The 25,300-nt window shown below is 38.3% G+C and overlaps 1 protein-coding gene across 1 annotated transcript in view; it reads right to left on the bottom strand.

Moving 5' to 3' along the window:
• LOC143144910 (alkaline phosphatase) overlaps window positions 1–25,300 on the bottom strand; it is a 422,761-nt gene that overhangs the window by 101,265 nt on the left and 296,196 nt on the right. The window contains exon 3 of the mRNA XM_076307792.1: window positions 20,571–20,745. Within this exon, the coding sequence (XP_076163907.1) occupies window positions 20,571–20,745 (175 nt within the window). The remainder of the gene's footprint in view (window positions 1–20,570; window positions 20,746–25,300) is intronic.

The raw sequence follows: 25,300 nt of genomic DNA, 5'->3' as shown, positions 1-25,300 counted from the left end.
GAGTTTTGGACGATCGAAGAAAATATTCAATGTGTCTCCTTTGTTTTTCGACATTTTTCTTTCGAGGTCGTTTAAAATCTATCGTGCGTTCAACGGAAGCCAGCAATGTACTGTGCAAAGTTGAGAATTTGACATCTGAAAGAAACTAAAAATCGTAACGGGTCGAACATTTTAATCGATCTTCCCTTAGATTCTTCTGTAACACTATTATACATACAAGAAAGCGATTTTCATTTTGACACCGAATATTTTCTTCAAGTATTCGTAACTCGAAAACCAAAATATACGAAAATAAAAGTTTCAGGGCATCTTTTACTTATTTTAGTATGTAGATTCCCTTTCTCAAGTATGGACATGTATTTCCGACCACCCTATACATTTAAACACAAACTGCGACTCTTTCAAATTCGAATTTTATTTCCAGATCTGCGTTTTCCACTCGACGAAAGAATAGAAATTTTAAAAAGCACAGTGTATCGCGAGTTTTCTGTCTTTTTTTTTTCGTAACACGTTGCCAAAGATTTGACCAATTGGATCGCATAGAATGGCTCATAGAAGCAAATCGTTGCTGTGCAATCGTCGATACTGTGTTGTGCGCGTTCGAGTCCCATTCACGCTCGGCACGTCGCATGGAGGGGGAACAAAGCCGCGTAAGGACCTGCATTCATTCAGGGCAATGGTGTACATAGTAACGAGAAACAAATTGGGGGAAATGCTTCGCCCGTGGAAGCTACTGCACATAATCTAATTGGTCAAGACTTTAACAAGTTTTTGCGAGGAACTGGTTCGTTTGCGACAAACGGTTCCTTTACAAATTTTTGCTCCACTGTCGAGTACAATGCGCAGAAACAAAGAAAAATCTGTTCTCAAATTGCAGAGTTCAGGAGAAACTTTCCAACGTTTCGTTTAAGTAAATCTCCACCGTCCTAGTTTCTATTTAGTAATATTTTCTTCGTTTTTTCGTACGTTACATTCTCCCATAGTTACGTTGTACGTCAATGTTCCCAAACTCGGTCACCAATAGCCTATAGTCGAAAAGGTCAAACGACTGGAAGTTTTGCTTCAGGTTCAAAAAAAAAAACTGTAAAGGTTCTTTGCTTGGAAAAGAATTGAAAAGAAAAGCAAGTAGGTGGAAAGATAAAACGAACTCGTGCGCCGCGTACCTTATGTGCCATTCGAAACTTCGTGTCTTACATCCCTGAAAAAAGGGGAACTGAGAAAAGTGTAAAATAGTATGCTCTGATCTTCGTGAAAATGAAATTATGTATTCCCTTCGGTTCAGTTAGTACCTATAAACGAAACTCTGTATACGGAAATGTTAGATCCGCGTTTCGGTCGAATCGGATTTGGAACTTTTTAGTCTGCGAATGTAATATCGAAAGATACATATTCTGAATATTTAAGTAATTACGCGTAATGGTAAAAAGAGAAAATTTTACACTCTATTGTATTTCACATTAAATTACGATAATTGTACCAGCAATTTTACTCCAGAATTGTTCGTATTAACGAGCGAAATTATAATTTTAATGGAACACAATTTTTCTAGCTTCGTTCGTATTTCGAAAACGCCGAAACACGAAACCCTGACCGATTTTTACGAATTAGTGCCGGTAATTTAAAAATTTCACCAGCATTTATTAAATATACGGGAAAAATACAGCGAACGGTAGACGAATCGATATTTTTACCAATGGTGAGTTATTTCGAATAAAAATCGATCGTTTCGTTTTCGTTATCGACGTTGCAACGTTATCGTCGCAATTTACGAAATAGAAATCCACCATCGCGGAAACTGTTCCCGCTCGAAATTTGTCTGGAGTACTTATTCGTTAAAATCCAAACGTATCCTCGTGAATTTTTCCACGACCAACTTCCACTAATGTCGCTAATTAAAAGTGGTCTCTGTCTTCCAAAGGGTGGGGTGAAAAGTGAGGAAAAAACGTTTCGGTAAAAGAGGAATCAAAAACGTTGTCGGTCGACAAGTTTTTCATCGCGGACGATTCAGGGAAATGCGGTTGAAAATGAATTCCGCTGGCGTCGTTGGGATACTTTTCCCGCTCGGAATTGTATTTTAATTAAGCAGATGTTCTTAGCGCCGGCACGGCAAAAGTCTCCGTTTCCACAGATGGGTTAACGGATTATACTGGCACGTGGAGATCTATGTTCTCGGAGGATTAGCAATTACGTTAAGTGGGCCGACGTTAGGACGGCCGGATGCTAATCGGTTCGAGTGCGTCGATACACGATCCTTCATCAAAGCACCGCTCACGATCCTTTGATCCTGGCATCTGGACCTTCAATTATCATTTAGCATAACGAACAGACGTGTCCTGTGGGTGCCAGGTCGATTAGCGGGTATTTGGAGGCCCAGGATTGAAATCGGCAAGGCAATGGACATGGAAATTCGCTCGGTGCGATGTAGATTTATCGCGTTAGAAGAACTGTTTACAAACTTTCGATCGGATCGCGGAGTTTCAAAGTTGCTTCATTTTTGCTTTTTAGAAGCACACGGAACGATCCATCGAACTCTGAACGTTGAACAATTCTGAACAATACTCGAATTTTGCGCGAACCGAGTAATCATTCCGAAGAAAGCTGGTATCGTTATATATGAAAAACAACGTTAACTCGATGATGAAACGACGGGAGAGATTGTTATTTTAAATAATTATTATTACGCGAACGAACGATGCCATATAGGATAAATGGAAATGTGGTGTTCAATTTTCAAAATTCATTATTTATGTAACTAATATTTTTGGTATAATATTGCTATTGAATAATGAACCGATGATAAGAACAAGATACATGTTAATTATAATTGTCAAAACACCTAATTATTTTTCTTTTCAAATTATCATCGCGATAACGTAAATAATAGTAATATTGAACAATAATGAATATTATAATTATATTACTGTAGCTGTAGAAACTAAGATAATAACTGTAAACTTCGGACCGATTTTATTCATAACGAGTTGCAAATGTAATTCAACAATTATAAAACTCGTTCTAATCTTTGTTTCGATAAATCTCAAATTATTTCAAAGTATTTCGGGACAGTCTGATACAAATTAACAAAGGTATCGATTTCAGAATGTAAGTATGTCTTGATTAAAGACAATAATTTTCACTCGTCGACAGAAAGGTTCATTCAGGAATAACAAAATCAGGATAATCATCTATTTTTCGTTAATAGAGATTTTTATCCAACGGAAACAATGCCCATCGGCCATCAATTGCCTGGAAATGAAGCCATAGCTTTCAATTGCCACAGTTCTCATCCGCAGATCGCGAAGTTCTATTAAGAACTCGTATTCGCAGCACAGTCGTGTGCAATTAAGTCAAGAAACCGATAGTTGTTATCCAAACTCGATACACGACAGTTGCGCTCAAATGCAGAGAATCAGAAGTTATGGTCCAATCTTAAACAGAATGTTAGCGTTTGCTCGCGTGGAATTGGGTCAATCAGCGTCAATTCTGTGTATTCAAATATTATATTATTTTCCTCGTATATATTCCAGGTATATCTATATTTCTTTTCACGTGATTTTATTTCGCGTTACTTTGACCGTTCGTTAACGACCAAATTTGACCTAGGTCGTAAATTATGATACAAGCACAGCGAGGTAGATATGACAAGATATGGCTTGAAGCAAATCGAAACGATGGAATAACTTTTTATCGTACGAAGTTCAGTTTTCCAGAAAAAAGAATTTGAAAATCAATCGAGATGTCTGGCAAGATATCGGTAACTAATATCTGGCGCGTATACGATACTTTATTCTTAACCCTCGCAATACCAGAGGTTTACAGGAGCACAGGAGAGACCACGCGTGGGTCCAAATGGACCCGTAATTTGATCTTGCTCGTACAAACGTTTCAAATTAAAAATTCTATTATTTTATCGTACTTTTCTCAATTTCTAAGGGAAGTTGTACTAACGGTATAAATAAAGAGCACAAAAGTCCTCTGAATCTGAAAAGATCCAGGAGTAATAAGGAGGATTAATGTATGTCAACGAAGTTCGACAAACGATTCGTTTTATTTCGAGCCTTCGAAATATCCTCGCTTCGCTTGTGCGACGATTTATCATTCACCAACTTTCACATTTATACGAACAGATTCTGCGATTTTAAAATCTTTTGATAAATATGTTAGCACTGATGGGATTACCAGAATTGGAAGCAATTTTAGTTGCGTGTGTTATGCTCGAGAACTTTGTACTTCGTTCGAGTGTGATTTCCATTGACTTCAAACGGAATACTGTATATAGAACTCATAGAATGACATTTTGCAATACTTTCTAAGGGTGTATATTGCATTGCATCTACCCGAGTCTTTAACCCCTTGACGATCGCAAACGAACGATGAAAACTCGACTGCGCCACCGACAAGATTTCAAGCTAAACTATAATACGAGTACGAGTACAGCAATATTCAAGAGATATTATTTAACTTTTTTGCCGAATACGTTGCAAAGAACGTATATAATTTTTGCAGACGATTCACATTTATATACAAAACGTAGATAAATGCAATCGGATGACATATTCCTTAGAGGACGTGTCTGAATTACGATTGTTGGTTAAGTATAATAAATTCGAAATGAAATATGAGTAATTCTTACCAAAGAAATTAATCTTCGCACTTTGTGAATTTACCATCTTCTCACAAATTGTAACCCTTGTTGCTCAAAGCCATGACTAGTACCAACGAAACAATTAGGAAGAAACTTTCAAAGGCTTTTGTTACGACATTTTCTCAGTTATTATTACACTGTAATCTGTTTTTCTATCTATTTGCGTACTATTGATCAACACTTCGTGCATATATGCTTCATTTAAAAAGTTTCGCGCGATACTAGCAACGAGCAAACGACACAGTGTTCTGATTTTATTTCAGGCGGTCAGTTGTAACTGTCTCGAAAGATGTTTCTCCACAATCGCCGGCTAATTTATTTTTAACCGTTCCCAAGCCAGCGATAACCAGAGAAATTTTTTAACGAACCCGTTCTCTAGCCCGAGAAAAGTCGAGGAACAGAAGTTACACGGTATAGCGGATACCAACGCTGAAGATTGTTTTTGATCCGCGTTCCCGAGGAACTTAATTTGTCCAGGAGGGGCTAGTTTCGTTCCTCGTTTTTGTAATTTGAACCTTCCGGAAACGCTACGTTCGTTTCTTTCTGCGTAAGCAATTTCCGCGTCCCGTTTCCTTCAATTACCGTAAATTCGAGTTACGTTCACCGAAGTAGCGGAAAAATGTCTCGAGTTAATTTCAACCGAGGGTCTCAAACGCATCTACGCATTTTAAGTTCGGTTTATCGTTAACAAACTCGTAAGAGAAACGAACACAGCAATTCGCTCTCGGAAATGCAGTTTCATCGCGACAGAATCGCTCGCGAAACGTCGATAAACTTGGACGATTTAATATTCGTAGTTTTCCACGTACTCTACCTACGAACGAAACAATCGATCGAGTTTCCTAATTTTGTATGAATTATTAATCTCGATTAAAGCTGGTATCTCTGTACACACGTGGATCATTCCATAGAAAATCAATCACTCTTGTACTCGATCACAGGGATTTTGTCCAAATTGAAATACCTTGCAGCGATACGAGAATTGTTTTTGGTAATGTGGAGGGTTTGTATTTTTTAAACAACTTCAAAAACAGTAAACTAATGACTCAAGCTATACCTATTTTTGTACAGGTTGCGACACATTTTAATTCGAACGACTGAGATTAATTACAGAAGGGATCGATTTGGTGTGAAATTACCGGTTGTGCGAAATAACCGAACTTTACAAAGTAAAGTTCGATTTTTCTATTAGTTAGCTAGAAACTTGTCGAGTGCTAAACTTAGAGAGTGAATTTGTCGGGGATGAGCACTCAACGTCCTCGAGGGATTGAAAAATGATGACTCGTTGAGAAAGTCGAACCAAATGTTACATCTTAGTTTGGGTTTGGTCGACATCGATACTTTTACACTTCTGTAAATAATTTCGAACGAATCGTCTTAATTTCACCAAGAAATTAATTTTGAACGCAACAGGACTCTTCAAGATCGGTCTGCATTTAATAGTCTTCGATTTAATTTAAATTCGAATTCGGTAAATTGCAAGAATAATTGTGAAACCAGGAAAGTTTGAAACGATACTTTAAGTTGTCTCGTTTACTTTTACACGACTAATGTTACGATGCGTAGCATTACAGCGCTAAAAAGAAACTGTGAAATTGTTGTAATTAACAGTGCGCGCCACAAAGAGTATTTCTCACTTCGGTTATTTTCAAGCCGGAATTAACAAGATACGAAGAAACGAAATTACATTTACCCGAATTATCTCGAGCGGTCGTCGGTGAAAATTTTAAATTAAATTACCGGAAGCCTTATTATCAAGAATTATATTTTAACGAACGATTGTATCCGAGTTTACTATACATTCTTATGTACACAACCTTCGAATGATATTCGAGTAGGAAATGTTCGTGTACCGTTGGTACAAAGATCAGTAGCGATTTTAAAACGTATAACATTCTAACGTTGATCAGTTACAGAAAAGATAAGTTAACGAAAACGTGTATTCAGTCATCGTATTTAATAACAGAATTTTACGAGTAAAATAATTTACTTAGAAACTAATCGAGAGAATGCAATTGACGAATAATATCGCAGAATGATTAATATTTAACAAAAGATGCGCAAAGTATCATCGTGAGCGAGAAAAGAAACAAAACACCGAACGTGGACGCACATGTACAATGGAAATTTATTTACGAAAAGTTATCGATACTTTTCGATTAATTTTTTCGTAAGATCGTCCGTTGACGAGATTCCGTCATCGATACTTTCCAACGAATTGTTTCTCAAGGTTATCTTTCAACGGAACCCTTATTCGAAAAATTTTTTTAACATCGACGACGGTTTCGAAGATACTCGAGTGTGTCGATTCGTATGGGGAGATCGTGTACACGAGACCGTTCTTACTTCCACCCAACGAACACTCGTTCTTGTATACTCTTGGCTGCTGAACACCGAGGACATTCACCTTATTTTATTGTTTTCTCGCAATCGGAGAATCTGCATCCCTCTGCAGGAAAACGGGTGCAATTCACACGGGAAAAATATCGCCGAGGAACGATACCGAGCATCGATCCTTCACTCGGGACCGTATTTTCCCCCCCATGGGGGTTTATAAAGGAATGCGAGCCCGGTGGCAGTTTAAAAATGCCACTCCGCGACGCGATGGCGATAAGATAAAACGTAATTTACATATAAACACCGGGCCGTGCTGTGCGTTCGCATGCAAATTAAAATAAAACAAGGTAGAAATTTCGTTTGGGTGGAAATTCGCGGGAGTTACGAGCCGCGTACGAAAACGAACGCGCGTGTTCGCTTCGTGAAATAGGAAGATTTCCCGCGCCCCTACGCGTGCATTTTCACGCGGGTGAGGAAACAATTTCGTTGCACGGGGCACACTTTCGGATCCGAGATAATACATATTTCGGAGATTTGCAAGGCGGGCGGTAAAGGATGAGGGCGGAGCGCGAAACAGAGAAAGGGCTTTCGACGAACACACTTCGACTTCCGGAAATGAGCTTCCTCCCCCTCGTTTCAACTCTGGATAACATCGTCTTCGCCCGAGTTCTCTATCTCCCGTCAGATTTTTCGGACCTGGATATTCGGATTCGGGTAATTTTTTTTGTTTTTCTTCTTTTTTTTTCTTCTTCTTTTTCCTTCTGTCTCGCGTTCCCGCGTATCGGGGAATAAATTCGACGAACTCGCCGGATGAAATGGAAAAATTACTCCAGGGTATCCCGTGATCGTATCGGAAACAGCAACACCGTTAAAAATGTAAAGAGTGCTCCGTCGCTCGAGAGGAGATCCCAATGAGAATCTTAATTAAAGTTCGAGCGAAGTTTTCGAGATAAAATGAAACTTCAATTCGTAGTTCTTGCACTGGGAAGCAAAATTAACCGTACGGGGCGCGAGTTTTCTTCAATTTTATCCCGATTCTGATTATCCCGAACGAAAATAATATTGGAAACAGAGAGAGAAAATTGTAAAAGAAATCGTTCTCCGTTGTGGGATAATATCCGTTCGGGGAAATTGGAAAATCGAGCATTCGTCTAATACGTTGCGCGTGAACAATTTATTAAGAATCAAGAAAAATTAAACACTGTACGTGTGCGTTATTGTTGTGAAACTAAGTCGATTCGAAAATGTATCGTGCAAAGGGTTACACGTGAAATTGTGAGCAGAGTGTATTCTCGTTTTTACGAAAGATGGACAACTATAATATAATTTAGAAACTTTATTCGTACAAAATTAGAAGTTGGATTTCTTCTCATTGGTCTTTACGGGATTGAATCTCCGACCGGATAAACGATTGGCCGGTTGATCCAAAAATTTGAACGATAATGTATTTAAGTATTGATAAATACGGCTGAAAGTACATTCGTTCGAGCGAAAGTGAAACATCGCGGAAAGTATCGATGTTTTCCACCGGTCAATTGTTTTCCTGTTGAAAATAAAAATGTAACCGGTTAATGCGGTGACGTGATAATCGGAAGTGTATCGTATTTCAAAGTTCGTAATGAATCATGCGTTCGTTCGAAAGATTAAATTTTATTACAAACATCGATAGTAAACGCTCGAAGAAGCAAAGCATTTTATCTGTTACAGGTTTTTATCGGCAATATGGTGCACAGTCACGTGTCGTGCATATCGTAACGGATTATTTGATAAACTTACGAACAATGATTTAGTATCCACTTCACCTTGACGACCGCGTCTGCCTGTTTTAAATTCTCTCCACTTTTTCCTATGCAGTTATCTCGAAGATAAAGTGTATTCAATTTCTGTTGTTGTTGCAAAATAATTAAAAGAACAAGCGAAGTATATTAATATTTTAAGGAAAATTGCCAAAGTACAAATAATAATTCCGATGATGATTCTCCGATGAAAACTGTTCTGTAGAATCTTTACGAATTAATGGAACAATGTACGTACACATGTATTTCTTAGGCTTATCATGAAATATCTCTAAAAGTATTTTCATTTTTCGAAGACGTTGATCTAACATTGTTACGAACAAAACGATCAAAGATATCGATCTATTTAAACAACTATACGTAGTTTCCAGCTTTAACTCGAATAATAACCGACTACTAAACTATGGAAATTTATTTTTCCGTACAAAATGCATAGGTCTTCTATATTCAACGATGTCCTCGACATTTGTCGAAACTGTAGCACGAAAAGTAGAAGTATTCAATAGTGTCTCGGTGTACTTGTTATTTTATAACATTACCAGCAACAGTAACGCTGTTTAAAACTTTACGAGTATTAGAGTTCGATCATTGTGAACGCTTTAAAGAATCATTGCGAAAGAAAGTTTCGTTTATCCGATTTTGTTAAAAATATAGAGTCAAACGAAAGAAGCCAACGCGGAGCGTTCGTGATTCGAAACGGAACTTACTCAAGATTATGTCTTCGGCGCGTCAACGTTTCCCGTTATAAAGTATCACGGCAATAAAGCACGAGCGCCGGTTTTTCTCCGTCCCAGGTTCGCCCAGCAATCTCATTTAGAATCATATAACGTATCTAAGCTTTCCATTAAGCTCCCTTTCGTCGATGTCTTTTGCTATCTCTTCTCCTCCCTCTTGGTCTTTCGTTTTTTCGCTCTCTCCCTCTCTATTCTCTTTTGCTCTCCAGGTTTATAAATTTCTCACACTCCCTCTTTTTCTGTATCTCTCTATATCTCTATCTCTCTGTCTCTCTATCTCTCTATCTCTCTATCTCTCTATCTCTCTATCTCTCTATCTCTCTATCTCTCTATCTCTTTATCCCTCTATCCCTCTATCCCTCTATCCCTCTATCCCTCTATCCCTCTATCCCTCTATCCCTCTATCCCTCTATCCCTCTATCCCTCTGTCACTCTATTTCTCTATCTCTCTACCTCTATCGCTCTATCTCTTTCTCTCCATCTATCTACCTCTATCTCTCTACCTCTATCGCTCTATCTCTTTCTCTCCATCTATCTACCTCTATCTCTCTATCTCTGTCTCGTTCTCTCTATCTCTTTGTCTCTCTCCCTCTTGCTCTCTCGCATTTTGACTTTCCAGCTTTCTCACTCTCTCCGAACGAGAAGGAAACGTGTAAAACAATTTCTCGTACGAAGTCGGGTTCTTCGCCGCGAAAGATAATATCTCTTGGAAACTCCCCGAAGGGGCGCAGCAACAGGAGATACAGAACAGAGAGGGAGTACGTACGGTGGATGGTTGGGTTCCTCCGTAGACGAACCGCGAACGATAAGCCGCGACAGAGGTTTCGAAAGTTCGCGGGCGGGACCGCGAACTTCCACGAACGAGATTGAATCTCTCGGGTTCGCGAAATTATCCCGCGCGATATCCGCGCGAGATTCGCCCACTTCGTCCATCGATTCGCAACGCGATCGTTCGCTCGAACGTGTCGACGTGACTGCGATGATGCGAATGAATTATTGATCAAGACCCCACCCGGTACCCTCTCCCTTATTCCGCCAACCCCGTAGGAGTTAGCCGTCATCGAATAAAGTTCATTCGTTGGCTGTCTTCGTTCTCGGGAACTCGACGGATGAATTTGCAAATTTTAGATCGAGCATGGATACGTGGAAGGGACGAAGGGGGAGTCGAGAGGGGGGGCGTTAAATCCCGCCTCTGAATGCCGCGAAACTTCTGCGGAAAATCCGTTTCCCACCGAATCCTCCTCCTACTCTTCACCGCCACGGTTCGCATCTGTCTGCGCGGCGAATGAAAGTTCGACGAAAATCGATATTCCGTTTAACGAATGCATAATTGATTCAATTAATTTCGTAATAATTATTTGTCGGGCCCCGTAGCTCTCGAGTGTCGACAAAGGGACGCGACGAAGCCCGATGCCGCGGCGCGGCATTCAAATGTGGGATAATTAACGAAATATTGATGTCACGGTAATCCCAACTTTTACCCCGGGAAACGAGAGATCTGTTCAGCTCGGTTCGGTAATTGCGTTCCTTGCGCGTGATATATTCCTTTCCTCGCGGGAAAATGTATTGGATGCTGGGGGGGGGGGGTGTAGAGGTTGGGTTAAGCAGTCGATTTCACGCTCCCGAGGAAATTAGAAATATAATTGCGCGAGTGGACCGAGGCGATCGCTACGAGATCGGAAAAGAGCGCCGAGAATAGAGTCCGTGAACGCTCGAATTTTTCGCGTAAGTACGGAGCAAACAATTTTTAAACGCGTACCGTCGTGTACGAAATTGAATCGATTTGACACAGTTCACCCGGAGCGTCGTAATTTCACGGGGTATGCTGCATCATCGATTTACTCGTTACGCGCTACTCTCTCAAGTGTTGCGTCAAATCGAGCGAAAGGAAATCAAGAAGGTCTCGATTGAAGACAGTGGGAGCCGAAGAAAGAACAATGTACTGTGCACGGATCGCAAGAAATCATCTGGAAAAACATAGAGAGGGTCATATACCCTTCCTGGGTAAGACCCTTTTCTTTTGGCCAATCTTTACAACTGTATGACCTTCCTTTACCATTGTACGATCTATTTTTACAATTGTATGGCTTATCTTTACGATCGTGCAGCTTATTTTTACAATTGCCTAAAACTTATTTTTAAGATGGTATCGCCCAGTTTTGCAGCTGTGTCACTTATCTTTACGATTGTATCGAAGAAGATGGATCTGTAATCAGTCAGACCGACGTTCTTTCTAAGTGACTTCTCGCGAACCGCTCACAGTACATCGATTTCGTATCTTCTCGTCGTGTTCATTGCTCTTATTGCCGTTAATCGAAGTCGATTAAAAACGCTCTTCGCGTCCGAGAGTAGTTACTTAACAAATTCGAATGAAAAGTTCCGTCTCCGGTGAACTGTAATCTTTTCTGCAGATACCTTATAAATACACGAGTGCGAGGCACCTTGTAAATACACAACAGTGTTAACGAATTCCTCGAAGATCGATTCCAAGATTCTCAGTCATTTTTAACGAAAAAGGCACGAGATTCCGCACCGTCCGACCGATTTCCCAAAATGTCCATAACCTAGCTCTCTGTCCTCCTATTCTAAAATCTCGTCTGGTTGGACGATTTACGAAACTTCTTTCACCGTAAAATCAGATCATTTTCGTACTTTAGCGAGCATCCAACGAGATTGTTTGTTACCGTAGGGGAATTTCAAGAATTACATCTGCACACATCGAATCCTCATGGTTCGGAGACACTTGGCTATCGTCCAGGGTTAAATCTCGAAAATTTCTTCCCGTTGGTTCTGAAACCTCGATCGTGATTGGGTCGAGGCATCTAACGCGATCGAACAAGCGAGCAATAATTATCAATTGACAAATTGCGTCGATAAAGGGAACAGAAAGGGTGATCGTGTAAGATCGCGACGCCGGAGCACGCCAGCGGCAATCGGTGAGCGATTAATCAACCAGGCAATTCATCTTAATGATCGAGCTAAGGCAGCTTGCGCTTTCACGCTTGTAACGTAAACGCAGCCATACGTAGCTATGCACGCATATGCGCTCGCCCCCTGTTTATTAACGCTATTCCTCGATACACATGCACGGTGTGCAGTGTTGTTACATGGTACGTAACCCTATTGTTTTCACGGTGGCTGATTCAGCCGTGAGAAGTGGTTCGTAGCGAGTTATTTTCGAGTTTACTCGGTTATATCCAGTTTTATCGGTTATTGCCTATTCAAACTGATTTATCAGACCGGGTGTTTTGTACGTCAGATATGAATTTTTCTAGTGCTCTCACTTTTTCAATTTGCCCGCGATATCGGTGATTTAGCTATCTCTTGAATTTCGCATTCAAAGGCCGGTTTAAGTACCGGAATGGACGTTGATACACCGAATGCACAATTTATTCATCGTAAATGTGCACTGCTACAGAGTAGGTCGCGTTAAGTGTCGTTAGAGATGTTTTATGGAAACGTTGATTTCGTTGGCGAGGGAAAGCTCATAGGTTAAACACCTTGAGCACGGTGATGGATGTGTTGGGTTGTTCGGAAAGTAATTTCGTTTTCCAAAATGGAGAATATGTAATTTAGTAAAATGTTTGTACACTTTACAAAAATCGTGTTTCGTTTTCACCGAAACAAACCGAAATGACTTTCCGAACAACCCAATATTTTACGATACTTGTCAGTTCCATTATTCTGTGTAATTATACCGTTTGTACAACTTTTGTTAGAAATTGGGAAGAGTACGATAAATTAATGGAATCTTCCTTCGAAATATTTGTTTCGTATGTGAGAACCAACGATTTAAAAAAATGTTTACGATATTCTCGACTCTGTTACCAATTTTTAGCGAACAGATTGGCTGAAGAGTTTCCTCTGTAAAAATAAATCGCTGTGAGGTTTCATAAGTTAATCCTTTCTTACGACCCACTATAATATTTTAGGGTACACCGAGAACGACGAGTATAATGGTGTTGCAAGGGCCATCACGTGTCACGTTATTCGTGACCTATTGTATTCTCTCGAGGAATATAAATTCTCTTATACATGAAGAATGATGACAAAACGATTGCAATTTTAAAAAATAACAACCGGTGTTCCGGTATAATGGATCGTGCTCAACATTAACGACAATCGAGTGTTCTAATTATTAATATTTCATAAATGGTTGAATGTAGCTAAATCCTACACCCATTAATAATAATTTTTGACGTTCAGCCATTTATTGGCCGAGAATTAGCAGGGCCGGACAAATATTAATAATAACGCTTTGTTATTATTCAAATACAATACGATTCATTGTGTCCGGGTAATAATCTTTGATTTTGAAAATTGTTCACATGACCGGTCATTTAGCATTTTAATTATGTTTTCCTTTAAATTAACGTTTGCGAATGTTATGTCCATAAATTTAATATTTATCGAATAATTCGATTAAAAGGGAAGCATATTCGAATACTGTCGTTACGAAAAATTTCATGTTTGCCAAAACTATAAATTTTCACCTCTCGCGATTGTGTTTCCACTCGCACAAATATGGATTGTTTCAAATACTATTCAATATCTAGCTTAATTGACTAAATTTGGTGACATCCTATTTGCATCGACTCCGTTATTAAAGTGCAATGCCGATAATATCAGCGTTATTAATGTCACTATATAAAGCATGTAATTATGCGGTAATAATCTATACTCGGTAAATAATTTCACGTGTTTATACCAATTACTCAATTATATCTCTTCTTCCATGGCTAGATAACAACATTATTATATCAGCATTATAAATAATAGTATACCATATTATTAATATTATAATTAACAGAATTTAATTTAATACCGTTATGACAATTAATACTCTTCTATTTCATTCTATTTTTTAATATATTCAAATTACATAAATAACGTGCGTTTAGATTTAATCAATTGTTGCCTACCTCTTGTATTTATTATCGAATATCCATTTATGTATAAAAGTACAATTATCCGGATCATTGTCCTTAAAATTTGTTCGGAATAATTCAGTCTTATTGTATTGTATAATGGTATCGTGACTGGAATGTAACATAGGTTCGATATTTTTCTTCGTTTAATGTCTCGAATAAAGGGTAATTTCGGTACGGTGAATTTAATTATTATTTAATCAATACGGGCATTTATATTATAATTTAATCACATTTATTTTGGGGAAAGCCAGTTGAAGAGCACGTTGACACATTTTGGTGCAAAATGACAACGTTAAACCCGACTACTGACAATAGACTGCAGACTCAACGCCCAAACACTGAAGGAATAACTTCTGGAGGGCATCTCTTTTGATTCGAATGAAGAGATGAAAAGGACTCTCAAGACCTGTTGAAAGTGACAAAGTGTAGAGTTCTTTCGTGACAGCTTTCAGAAACTTGTTCGTTCTTGGTAAAGTGTCTTGCGAATGGCAGTGTTTGCGCGAAAAAATGGATATAAGTTAGAAGATACCTCGTTTCGAGAATTATTTTCCTTCTTCGCTTATTAAAATATTAATTCCTATTCGATCGAAAATTATGGACGCAATGACATTATTTTCAATCGACCGTTGTACCACTATTAATGCCTGTATAAAAATTGATAAAACGATTTGTAAAAAATAACCAACTCGTTATAGTCTCTGCCAAGCTCGATGTTTATTCAATATAATGTTTTCGACCGTGGTTTTAGTCCTTCTAGGTAAATTAATACTCGTAAAAGAAATTATAGGATATTGTAAAAGACCTAATATTTAGACGTTAACGAAATAAAAATAAAGTTTCTTCGATCCATCGTAATTTTATTTTACCGACGTGTACGTAGATACTTGTCCGATATGCGAGCCAAAGTGTGTTCGAAATATCACACTTGCAATATTCTACAATTTTAATTCCAAATATTAATTTACCGAGGATCAAAATCACAGTCAAAAACGTTCTATATACTACGTTGTTCGATAAGTTTTGTCGTTTTCTCCGTCGTAAAAAATACTATGACACTTCAACTTTGAACAACTGTAAATGTACAAACGAGTCGACAGATCTGCACGAAACTTCACACGTGTTCGTCAAACGGTAATACCGTCTTTCGAAAAATAAAACAACGACTCTGATATCTCGATTTCTTATCGAACGACGAAACTTATCGAGCAAATCTATTAATAAACATCGAGCACGCAGATTGTAACGAGTTTTCGTAACGATCGGCTGCAACTTGGGAAGAATACATTCAGCGATCGATGTACGTGCACCGGTGTTGCATCAACACGATAAACGTAATACGTCGACGAAGCACGGTCAAACAATTTCACGTGCGCGCGGCTCCGTGTGAACGTGCTTTGTTCCCCCGTGCAACGTTACATCATTAAAACGCGCTGTCGCGGCGATGATTCACAGACGCCGGGAGTCAAAGTATTGCCGTTCGGACACGTCTATCGGAAATTGAAATCATCGAACAGTCGCGAGGAAATCCTTCGTGTACAGCGACGACGCGGCGTAATAAACCGTAGAGATGGAAAGTCCTTATTTACGACCGTTTCCATAGTTTGAATAAACATCTCCATTGGACTTGTCCCGGTGAACACGGCCACCGTATCACCGCCGACCACCCCACGGGCGGCTCGTTTTCAAATTGAATTTACTGGTATTTATACGGGCGTGTAGTCGTCTCTCGCGCGTGGAAAATGGAAAATCGCGACACGATAAAAACACTATCGCCTCTCCACGGTGAGGTGACAACAACCCCCGTGATCGTACGCAATACAACGCCCCCGTGGATATCGCTACCATCGGCCCCACCGCTCTAATATCTGTACATACGCGGCAGAGAAATTCTGTTAATTGCTCGATACCGTTCTAATGAGACCCAGTTTACAGCCGGGTCGGTTTCCCCACCGGGAGCCGTAGGTTACCCCGAAACTCGATGATTTCGATAGATATCGAAACCGGTGGAGGCGGCGGAGGGGGCGAGCGTGGCAACGGATCCCGCAACACCGGAAGAATTTCGATGTAGGTGTTAAAATAACAGCCCTCGGTAGCTGCAGTCGCCGAGTTCAATTTCGCTTCGGTCCGTAATTAGAATAATTTTCACCCTTCTAATTTCAAAGAATCGCGCCAGAACCGGGCTGAATATCGTATCAGAAACCGGTGGTATTTGCTTCGTGGCAATTTCCGGGGAACGCGATTGCTCGAATTTCTTCGTGGCTCTCCTTCGACGCTTCTGTTATTCCGATAAATCTATCGTTGTAAATTTTGTTAACCGGGTAAGGGACAAATTAATTTCTTCGAAAAGAGTAGAAATTCAAATGTTGAAATTCGTAGTGTCGACTAGCGATGCGTATCTATCGGGTTGCTTTAGTGTTTATACACTCTGAAAAAATCGTGTTCGTTAATTTCTACGAAATTTTGAGTTCGTTGCTACGGGTTTTTATAAATTTAATGTAGCAACACTGCTCGATTGTAAATCGTGACAATGTGCAGTAGTAATATATTGTAGTAATGTATAGTAGTAACCCTCTTCTTGTTGCTATCCTCAGGATAGTATAGTAAGCAATAATATTTACTTTGGTTGAATTTTTCGTAATTTTGCACACTGTATTCTTTTTACAAAAATTTTGCTTCTTTTGGCAACTACATATTCTTATATTGTTAAAACGATCTTGATCATAGATCAAACTATACTGTCTTGGAATCCACCATGAAGAAAGATAATTGATAACGTTATGTACACCTCTTATTACGATTATATATTGTTACAATTTTAGGACCTGATGTATATTGATTCCAAATTTTTGAATTATGAATATTGATTCGATATTTTAGTGGTTACTTCCACGTTAGGAGTTCAGTTACGTTAACATTGAAACCACGTTCGTATATTACCAGAAATATATCAGAAATAAACCAGAAATAAAATTTCACACGAGTGAACAATCGTCTGAACTCGTGAACATATTTTCAGAGCTCTGCAATCGTTGAATAGCGATTCCAGTGATACAAATTTTGTAGCTCGTCTGATCGGTCAATTTTCATGAAATATGAAAACTTCGTGGCATACTACCGAGTTTCATTATTCCAAAATTATCATCTTCAACGTGTGACGATATGGTAATATAGTCGGTGTAACGAGTATTCCTTTCGGTGGAGGACATCATAGTTTGTAAGCGCAGACGTTAAGAAGATTTCAACATTAATTTCGTCTTCTATATCTAAAATGTTACACTTCTATTACGGATACTTTTATTACGCGCTGTTTTGTTACGGCTTTCCGCTATAACTTCATTTAATGATGCATATTTTATTCAATTTGTATTATTGTACACGACCTGATCGTACATTGTATTTGAACCTATATCGAAAGGCAACAGCTCCAGTTACGTATAAATTTACAAATTCGTTACTGTTCGGTTCGTATTTCATATTTTTGTTATAACTTTTTAATCAAACTTTGTGTAGACCTACGTCTACACAACCCTTTTCTCATATTTATATCCATAGAATATCCACCGACAAAGTTCGATTACAAAAATCTGGAGCGCCCTACACACTTACACATTTCTCGTTCTATTCGAACTCTTGGACACAATTTGAACTTAATTATCTTCGTACGGGGTAAGAAACACAACGTTGCGTTTAAATAAATGAACTCGAGCATGATTGAAGAAAGTTTACCGATTCAACGTTTTCGCTTGAAAAATAATTAATATATTTTCACGATGCAACAACATCCATTCGGAAACATTTTCCATGTAAACAACTTCTTTTGGGTATATTGTAACTTTCGAGATAATCGAGATAAAAAATTGATTGCCCGTTTTGTCGAGAAGATATTGAACGTATGAGCGCAAGATATGCGAGTATCACCGATTATTGGGTAAAGTATCGGATTTTGCAGAGAAAATGGTAAAATAATTTGCGGCTCCGTATTGAATTACAAATCATTATATTCGACGGTGCCATTATCCTCCAACGCCACCGGTTCTGTTCGTAACCGTAACTCGCTTTACAGACATCCCATAAACTATAGTAACGCGTTACGTTGACAGTGCCGATTTAACTTTACGATGACGTTTTATTCGCAACGTAATGAAAGAACGGTATGGCACATTATCGTTAATTCAGTCGCATTTCCGTGCGCAGATAACGTTGTTTGCGTTTTATACTTGGGCCAAAGTGCTATCGACAGCACCGTCCTCACTGTGAACGATCGTTACGACGGATATCTTATTCCACGATCGCGGAAACAACTATTACGGTTTTTAGGAATACGATTAACGATAAATTGGTGACTTCCAGAACGATAAACCCGACGAAAAATTCGCCTCGATTCGAAGAAACGAGAAAAGAAACGTTTCTTCGCTTCGCGCTTCCTCTCGAAATTAATCCACCGCTCTGTATGCACGTAGAACGTATACTTTACATTATAAAATGAAATTGGTTGTACCGCGAGAATCGTAATACCAACGTTGTAAATAGAGGTCCTGCAGGACACGCATTTTTAACGTGACAGGACTAGAATGGAAACCTGTACGTTTTGTACTTTTAATTAAAACGTTAGTGATACCGATATTTATTTCATCGCAATGTTATTTAATCCAAGCAGCGGATTTTTAATTAAAAAGGAAACGAAGATAATGGTGTGAGACATCGAGCATTAATCCCCGCGACAACAGTATGGAAACGTTGAAATGTCTAATGGAATACAAAAAATCGTTGTCCTTTAACCGAGCAAATAGTGATAACATTTCTGTTAATTGAATATTTTCCAATAGTTTCTTTTTTTTTTTCAAATTACCGAGTGCACTGGATGCACCACGAACGAACGATTAAACGTCAAACAATGGATGAATTGTATTTTCCATTTTTCTATTTTCAATTTATAACGACATTTCGCTTATTCCATTCGTACCTGCTCCTTTGTAGAATGTACTTGGTTCATTCGTGAAACGTTTAAAAATGAAATTAAAGATTTATACTTTCGGACAATTCGAAGGAATAAACTAATTATCGAGAATAAAAGACATTCTGTGTTTTTAATACATCGTAGTATACTCTTGTTGAACTATCAATACGATGAATTTTTGAATCTCTTTACGAACGATTTATTTCGTTTGAGAACCTAACAGACATTGACTTGTGCTATCTCATTAGGAAATTTAATTTTGAACATTTGTTTACAATTTTAGCAGTGACATTTGTGCATCGATACTTAAAATAAGTTAAAAATGTACACATGTGTGTTAATATTTTCCAAGAGATCGAAATATTGAGTACTTTGTCGAGTGGTAGGACCATTTAAGTAAACCCAGTCATTTTAACTTTAAAGCAGATCTGTACAAGTTTAGCCTGGAACTTAGAAAACTTCTAACACTCTACCTCCATCACTTTGATATTAAATCGCAAACTACTGACACGTGTCCAATACAAAAACTGTTGAGTCTTTTTCGTTTGTTTCTCTTTTCAAATTACCCCCGTCTCTTGACAATGATGGGAGACTAAACGTTGTGCGATGGCTCTTTCGAGGTCTTTACGTAAAAATTACAACTCGTGTTCGTGAATTTATAATAGAATGTAAGGACTAAGAAAATACAGAAGCGTCTAGTGATACCTATTATAATAACTTCAATTATATAAGAACAACGTATAACGAAGGCGCGATAGGTCGAAAAATATTCAAGCCACACCTTCGAGTTATGTAATGCGTCTTAAAAATATCAAAACGTAGAAATGTATATTACGAAGAAATATTTCGTCTCAAAAATATTGGAAGATAGAAATGTACATTACGAAGAAATATTTCGTCTAAGAAATATTAGAACGTAGAAATAGATATTACGAAGAAATATTTCGTCTATTTTTTCGACATTAACTGGACGATCGAATAAATTCCGAAATAGAGCGAAGCACTTTACGAAACGATCTTGGAGGTTTCAAGAAGGTAAGCAGGAAGGGTAGTATCGATTGTCGCTACTGTTGTCCGCAATTAAGTTCCAATCGAACGGACACAACGAAAATCGATCGCACATAATCGTTTGCATTAGTCCTCAATGTCCACAAACGCGTATTTACTTACCCTGCTCCTGTGCCCAATTGATAAGAGACGGTACATGGGCATTAGTACTGGAATAACAGTTCTCGAAGCGTGCAGAGGAGTCCAGACCAACAGTCTCGTAATTGGCTTTAACTCCACAGAGTAGCGCCGTGGCACATGCCGAAGACTCTCCAACTTGGGCGTCCATGTTGTAAGTCTGGAAACGAACGAAAGAGGAAGAGGAACTTTAATTAGTTTGCGACATCGGCTATCCCGCGCAGAAACACGATGGCCGAGTGAGCAACATTCGTGACGGAAAAAACACTTCGTTCCGATCGAGCTTGTTGATCTTTAAATACGCGTTACGAAACCCATTCGGTCGGAATAGGATTAAAACGAACAATTCGTCGTATTGCGACGGTTTACCGACCTTCGATGCTAGGTGTTAGCGTCACGAGATAATATCACACTAATTCAAACTTGGCGCTCGTAAGCGCGAATACAAACGCAAACATCGCACGCGTAGAAAGCATTATCAATTTTCATGGCTATTGAAAGCCTGCATTATTTTCTCAATCACGCGTATTATTATAGTTTCGTAGTTCCAGAAAAGCTTCCAGTTCGATCGTACGGTCGAAAATTGATTTCCCTGTTCACCGAATTAGCTATCCATTTTACACAGAACGATTACACACAGACAAATATAAATTTACTATTTGAAACTCTTGCGGATGAAAGAAAATGTCGTAAAGCGAATTTAAATAATTTAAAACGGAGCACGTTTCGATATTTTACGCATTTCGATGCATTCGTACATCTAAAAAATTCAAATGCCCCCTTTTCTCATATTGTACTTCGTACTTTCGAATGCACCAAACGATACACTTCCTTCTTCTCTGCAAAAAAAGTATTAAGGAACTCGTACCTCCTTTTCTGAAAGTGCTTTTTTTGCTCCGGTATCGATCCCAACGTGTATTTAGTTTCATGCATTTCACATACACAGTGGAACTCGTTTATTATAGTCACGTATAATGTTATCGATCGGCTATTGTTATTACAAACAATCGGTCTCGAAATAGAACTCTGCATAGAATCAGTTAAATACAATCCGTATACTATAATCAAACTTTAGTTATTGGTATCAATCGTAACAATTACACTTGGGGACAAACGATAACAATTCTTGGTAAATTAACTATTAACGATACATTTTCTTCGAAATGTACAATTAATCAAAGTATAACTTTTATACTTTACACGAGTGTACGACATTGTAATCGTTAACACAGAAAGACGGTATTAAGATAATCTCTATACGAATGTCGTAATTCGCAATTGTTTGTAGTAAATTGAATTCAATAATGAAAATTTGTTATCCTCTGTGTAATGTTATCAGCCGGTTATTCTTGTAGAAAATTACACGTCCCGAAGTGATTATAATAAGCGGATTCCACGGTAGTTTCGAGATTATTCGAAAGTGGTTAATTTTCAGCTCGTACCCCTCTTTGACTCATCGATTCCATTAGTCGAGTAGATATCCAAGCCACGTGTCTTCGATGGTCGATCAAAATCCACAATCGTCGGGAACAAAAGACTTTTTCGTGATCTCATTGCAACGGTAAATCGTTGAGCCAATCGCTACAACCTAGACGTATCACTCTGTCGCGTAGGTATTATCTTTAATGATCATAAATGTGAATGTAGAAATGCAGCTCCGAATCTAAGCCATGTTGTACAAACGTCTCTCATCTTTGATTCTCAGGTTGTAAAAAATTGTAAGTTAAACATTTCTAACCCTGTATATATAGATATTATTGATGATAATATATATATATATATATATCCAGAATATAGAAAAACTGTCGAAGAAATATCAAAAACATGTAGAGACGTATTCGTAACCAAATATTGGTGTAGATATATTTTTATTATTGTAAACACTTTAAAATAATTGTAAGATGTTACCACTGTATATACACTGAGTGATCAAATTATTACAAACACTTTGAAACTACCACTTATTTGAAGTTTGGTCAAGAATGGAATTGAAATATCTTGTAGCAACATCTTACAACTATTTTAAAACTTTTAGAAGAAAAACAACAAAAAATATATATATATATATGAGAATATTTGGTCGTGTCACCTTTCCAATTTTTTTCGACAGTTTTTTTACATTTCTAGATTGCGATGCCATATGGATAGAAAATCTTCTAATGTTCATTGCACGTGTATACAAAAGATGGTGCGATCAAATATTCGTATATATATATAATAGTCCGGATGAAGGTCATACGGACTCGTATGACCACCAAGTATAATATAATAACTACGCATCTTTCGATTTTCGCGCGGACGTGAAACTTCATAGATAAACAAGATCGGAAAAAGTTACGATAAATCAACGTGCGTCGACTATCAAGAATAAGCAAACAAAAGCTGCGCGTTCTTATCGGAGATAATCAAAGTATTTCGAAACTGGCAGCGACCTCCGACGTTTCACGGGTTTTCATAAATTATTTCGAACGTTACTGGGAATGCATTGTGTGTATTATGATAATCGGTCTTTCTTTGACCGTTGCGCGGGTCCAAAGGTCGCGGGGGCGGAACAGCGAGAGACCGGAAACTCGGTGTACATAAATCTTGTCGGCATTATCCACAGGCAGGCTCGTTCGCGTAAAATACTGCTGACTTCCGGCGGTTTTCTTATTATTCAAAAACCGTGCGCCCCACTCGAGCCCCGAGTGATCCGTATAATAACCCGCCATCATTTTGATCCAGCTGTTCGGGAAGAAGCGCGTTTCCGGCTGTTGGAAATGTGACAAGAACTCGCATAAGGTGCACCCAGTATTACCCCGCCCGATCGGTGGTATCTGGGTAACACGGTCGATCGAACATTGCCCTAACAATCGGCGATAAATTGCGTCACAACTAAATTCACGTCCACAGCAACGAAATCATCTAATTCTTCGACGATAATCTAACAATATTCTAACGGTATTGTCTCGAAAGGAACAAACCGAAAACTGTTGATTCACATCGTAACGTTTCGAATAACGAGTAGACGAGATTATTGTCGACAAAAATATTGTAACAAAATGACGTGCCCTTTTTGTGTTTCAATACAAGCTGGGTGATCCTCGCGGAACTCTTCGCTTTAAATTCGAATCCGAAAATTGAAATACTTCGTTATCCACGATTTTCGCGAAACATGAATTTTTGTGAAAATACACGATTTTTAGTAAGGACGAGGTATCGCGTTAAAAAAGCTAGAAGTGCTATCCGATCTTGAGAGACAGAAGAGTTTCTCGAATGCATCGGGGGCTGTCGATTTTCTTCGGTGTTAATGGCCAACAACGATCATTCGCACGATGGTAGGGGAGTTGATAGTCTGTAAACGAGGATATAAACACTCGTTTGCCTTCTTGTCGCGAATAGGCGGTACATGGGTGTCGATTACGTGTAATTGCAGCATTGACGACTCGACGCTGAGAGCAATGGCTGAACGTTGTGCACGCGATGTCGACTCTCTTCTCGACTCGAATTGAAAAACGTTTCAACGATTCTGTTGGATGGTTTTTTTCTAGAGACACGTCTACGGAATCTGGTTCTGCGTGTACGTGCGGTAACTTTTCACGAAAACGCAAAAATAATGTCTAGAACATACATTAACTTTTAACGATCGTTTGCGACTATTCGGAAGTAAAAAATTTAACGACCGTATATACAAATTAATTTGGACAACTCTCCTCTACATTTTGAGAGCAAATATTACACAATCTCGCATTTTTCCTCAAATAGTACGTTTTTACAAGAGCTTGTGTGTTTTTCGAAAAGCGAGGAACAGAATAAGAATAATTTTTGTTGGAAGTTATATTCGTCGAGTAGAGCTACTGTTGAAAGGAACGATCCAATAATTATGTAGTTTTAATATACTATTTCGAACGCGTCATAAACCATCGGACACAAAATGTGAATTTGAATCAACGTTCGGTAGAGATCATTTTAATATTTGTTCAGAAGTTGCAGTTATTGAACGGTGCTCGTTTGGAAAAAGCAACTCAATGGCTGCGGACTTTTAGTGTATTTTTTGTCCAACATGAATGTACTTCGGTTCTAAAAATATTTGAGCAACGATCGAGAGGAATATGGACCCAACGTGCACAGCAAAGATGGAAAAAATTTTGATCGAGTTAAAAGCTTCGATCAATAAACGAAGAGTAAACCACTTCTTATCTTTTGCTCGTTAAATAGAAAATAGAATTCGAACGATAGAACGAAATATATTGCAACGAACGAATAAAAATTTAACCGATTTACCAGTAACCAGTTGATTCGTATATAGATTGGATAGAAATTATAATTTCGTTTCTTATTATTATTTTTCATAGTTTGGTATTCTGTTCATCTTGCAGGTGAACAGAAGTTTCACATTTCGCATCTTATCTGTAATTTTAAATTCGAGATAAATTTTATCGTTCTCTACCAAAATTCTATTCAATGTATAACAATAATAAGATTTCATGCTCGTTTAGAATGAATCGTAAACGTTTCAGAGTCTTGTTCCAAGTCTATTAACATTAACGTTTTCGACACCTTTTTGGCATCCTCTTTCCAAAATAAGTACATCGACATCTTAAATAAAATAGTATTTAAAATACAAGTTGTGCAATTGGAGTAACGTAATGGAACTTGTAACATTTTTGTAAAACGAACTGATACCTTGACAAAAGATAGCGTCGCAACGATACGAAAGATTGAAACGATGGGAA

Source organism: Ptiloglossa arizonensis, chromosome 3 (assembly GCF_051014685.1).
Source record: "Ptiloglossa arizonensis isolate GNS036 chromosome 3, iyPtiAriz1_principal, whole genome shotgun sequence".
NCBI lineage: Eukaryota > Metazoa > Arthropoda > Insecta > Hymenoptera > Colletidae > Ptiloglossa > Ptiloglossa arizonensis.
This window is presented reverse-complemented; position numbering and strand designations above follow the sequence as displayed.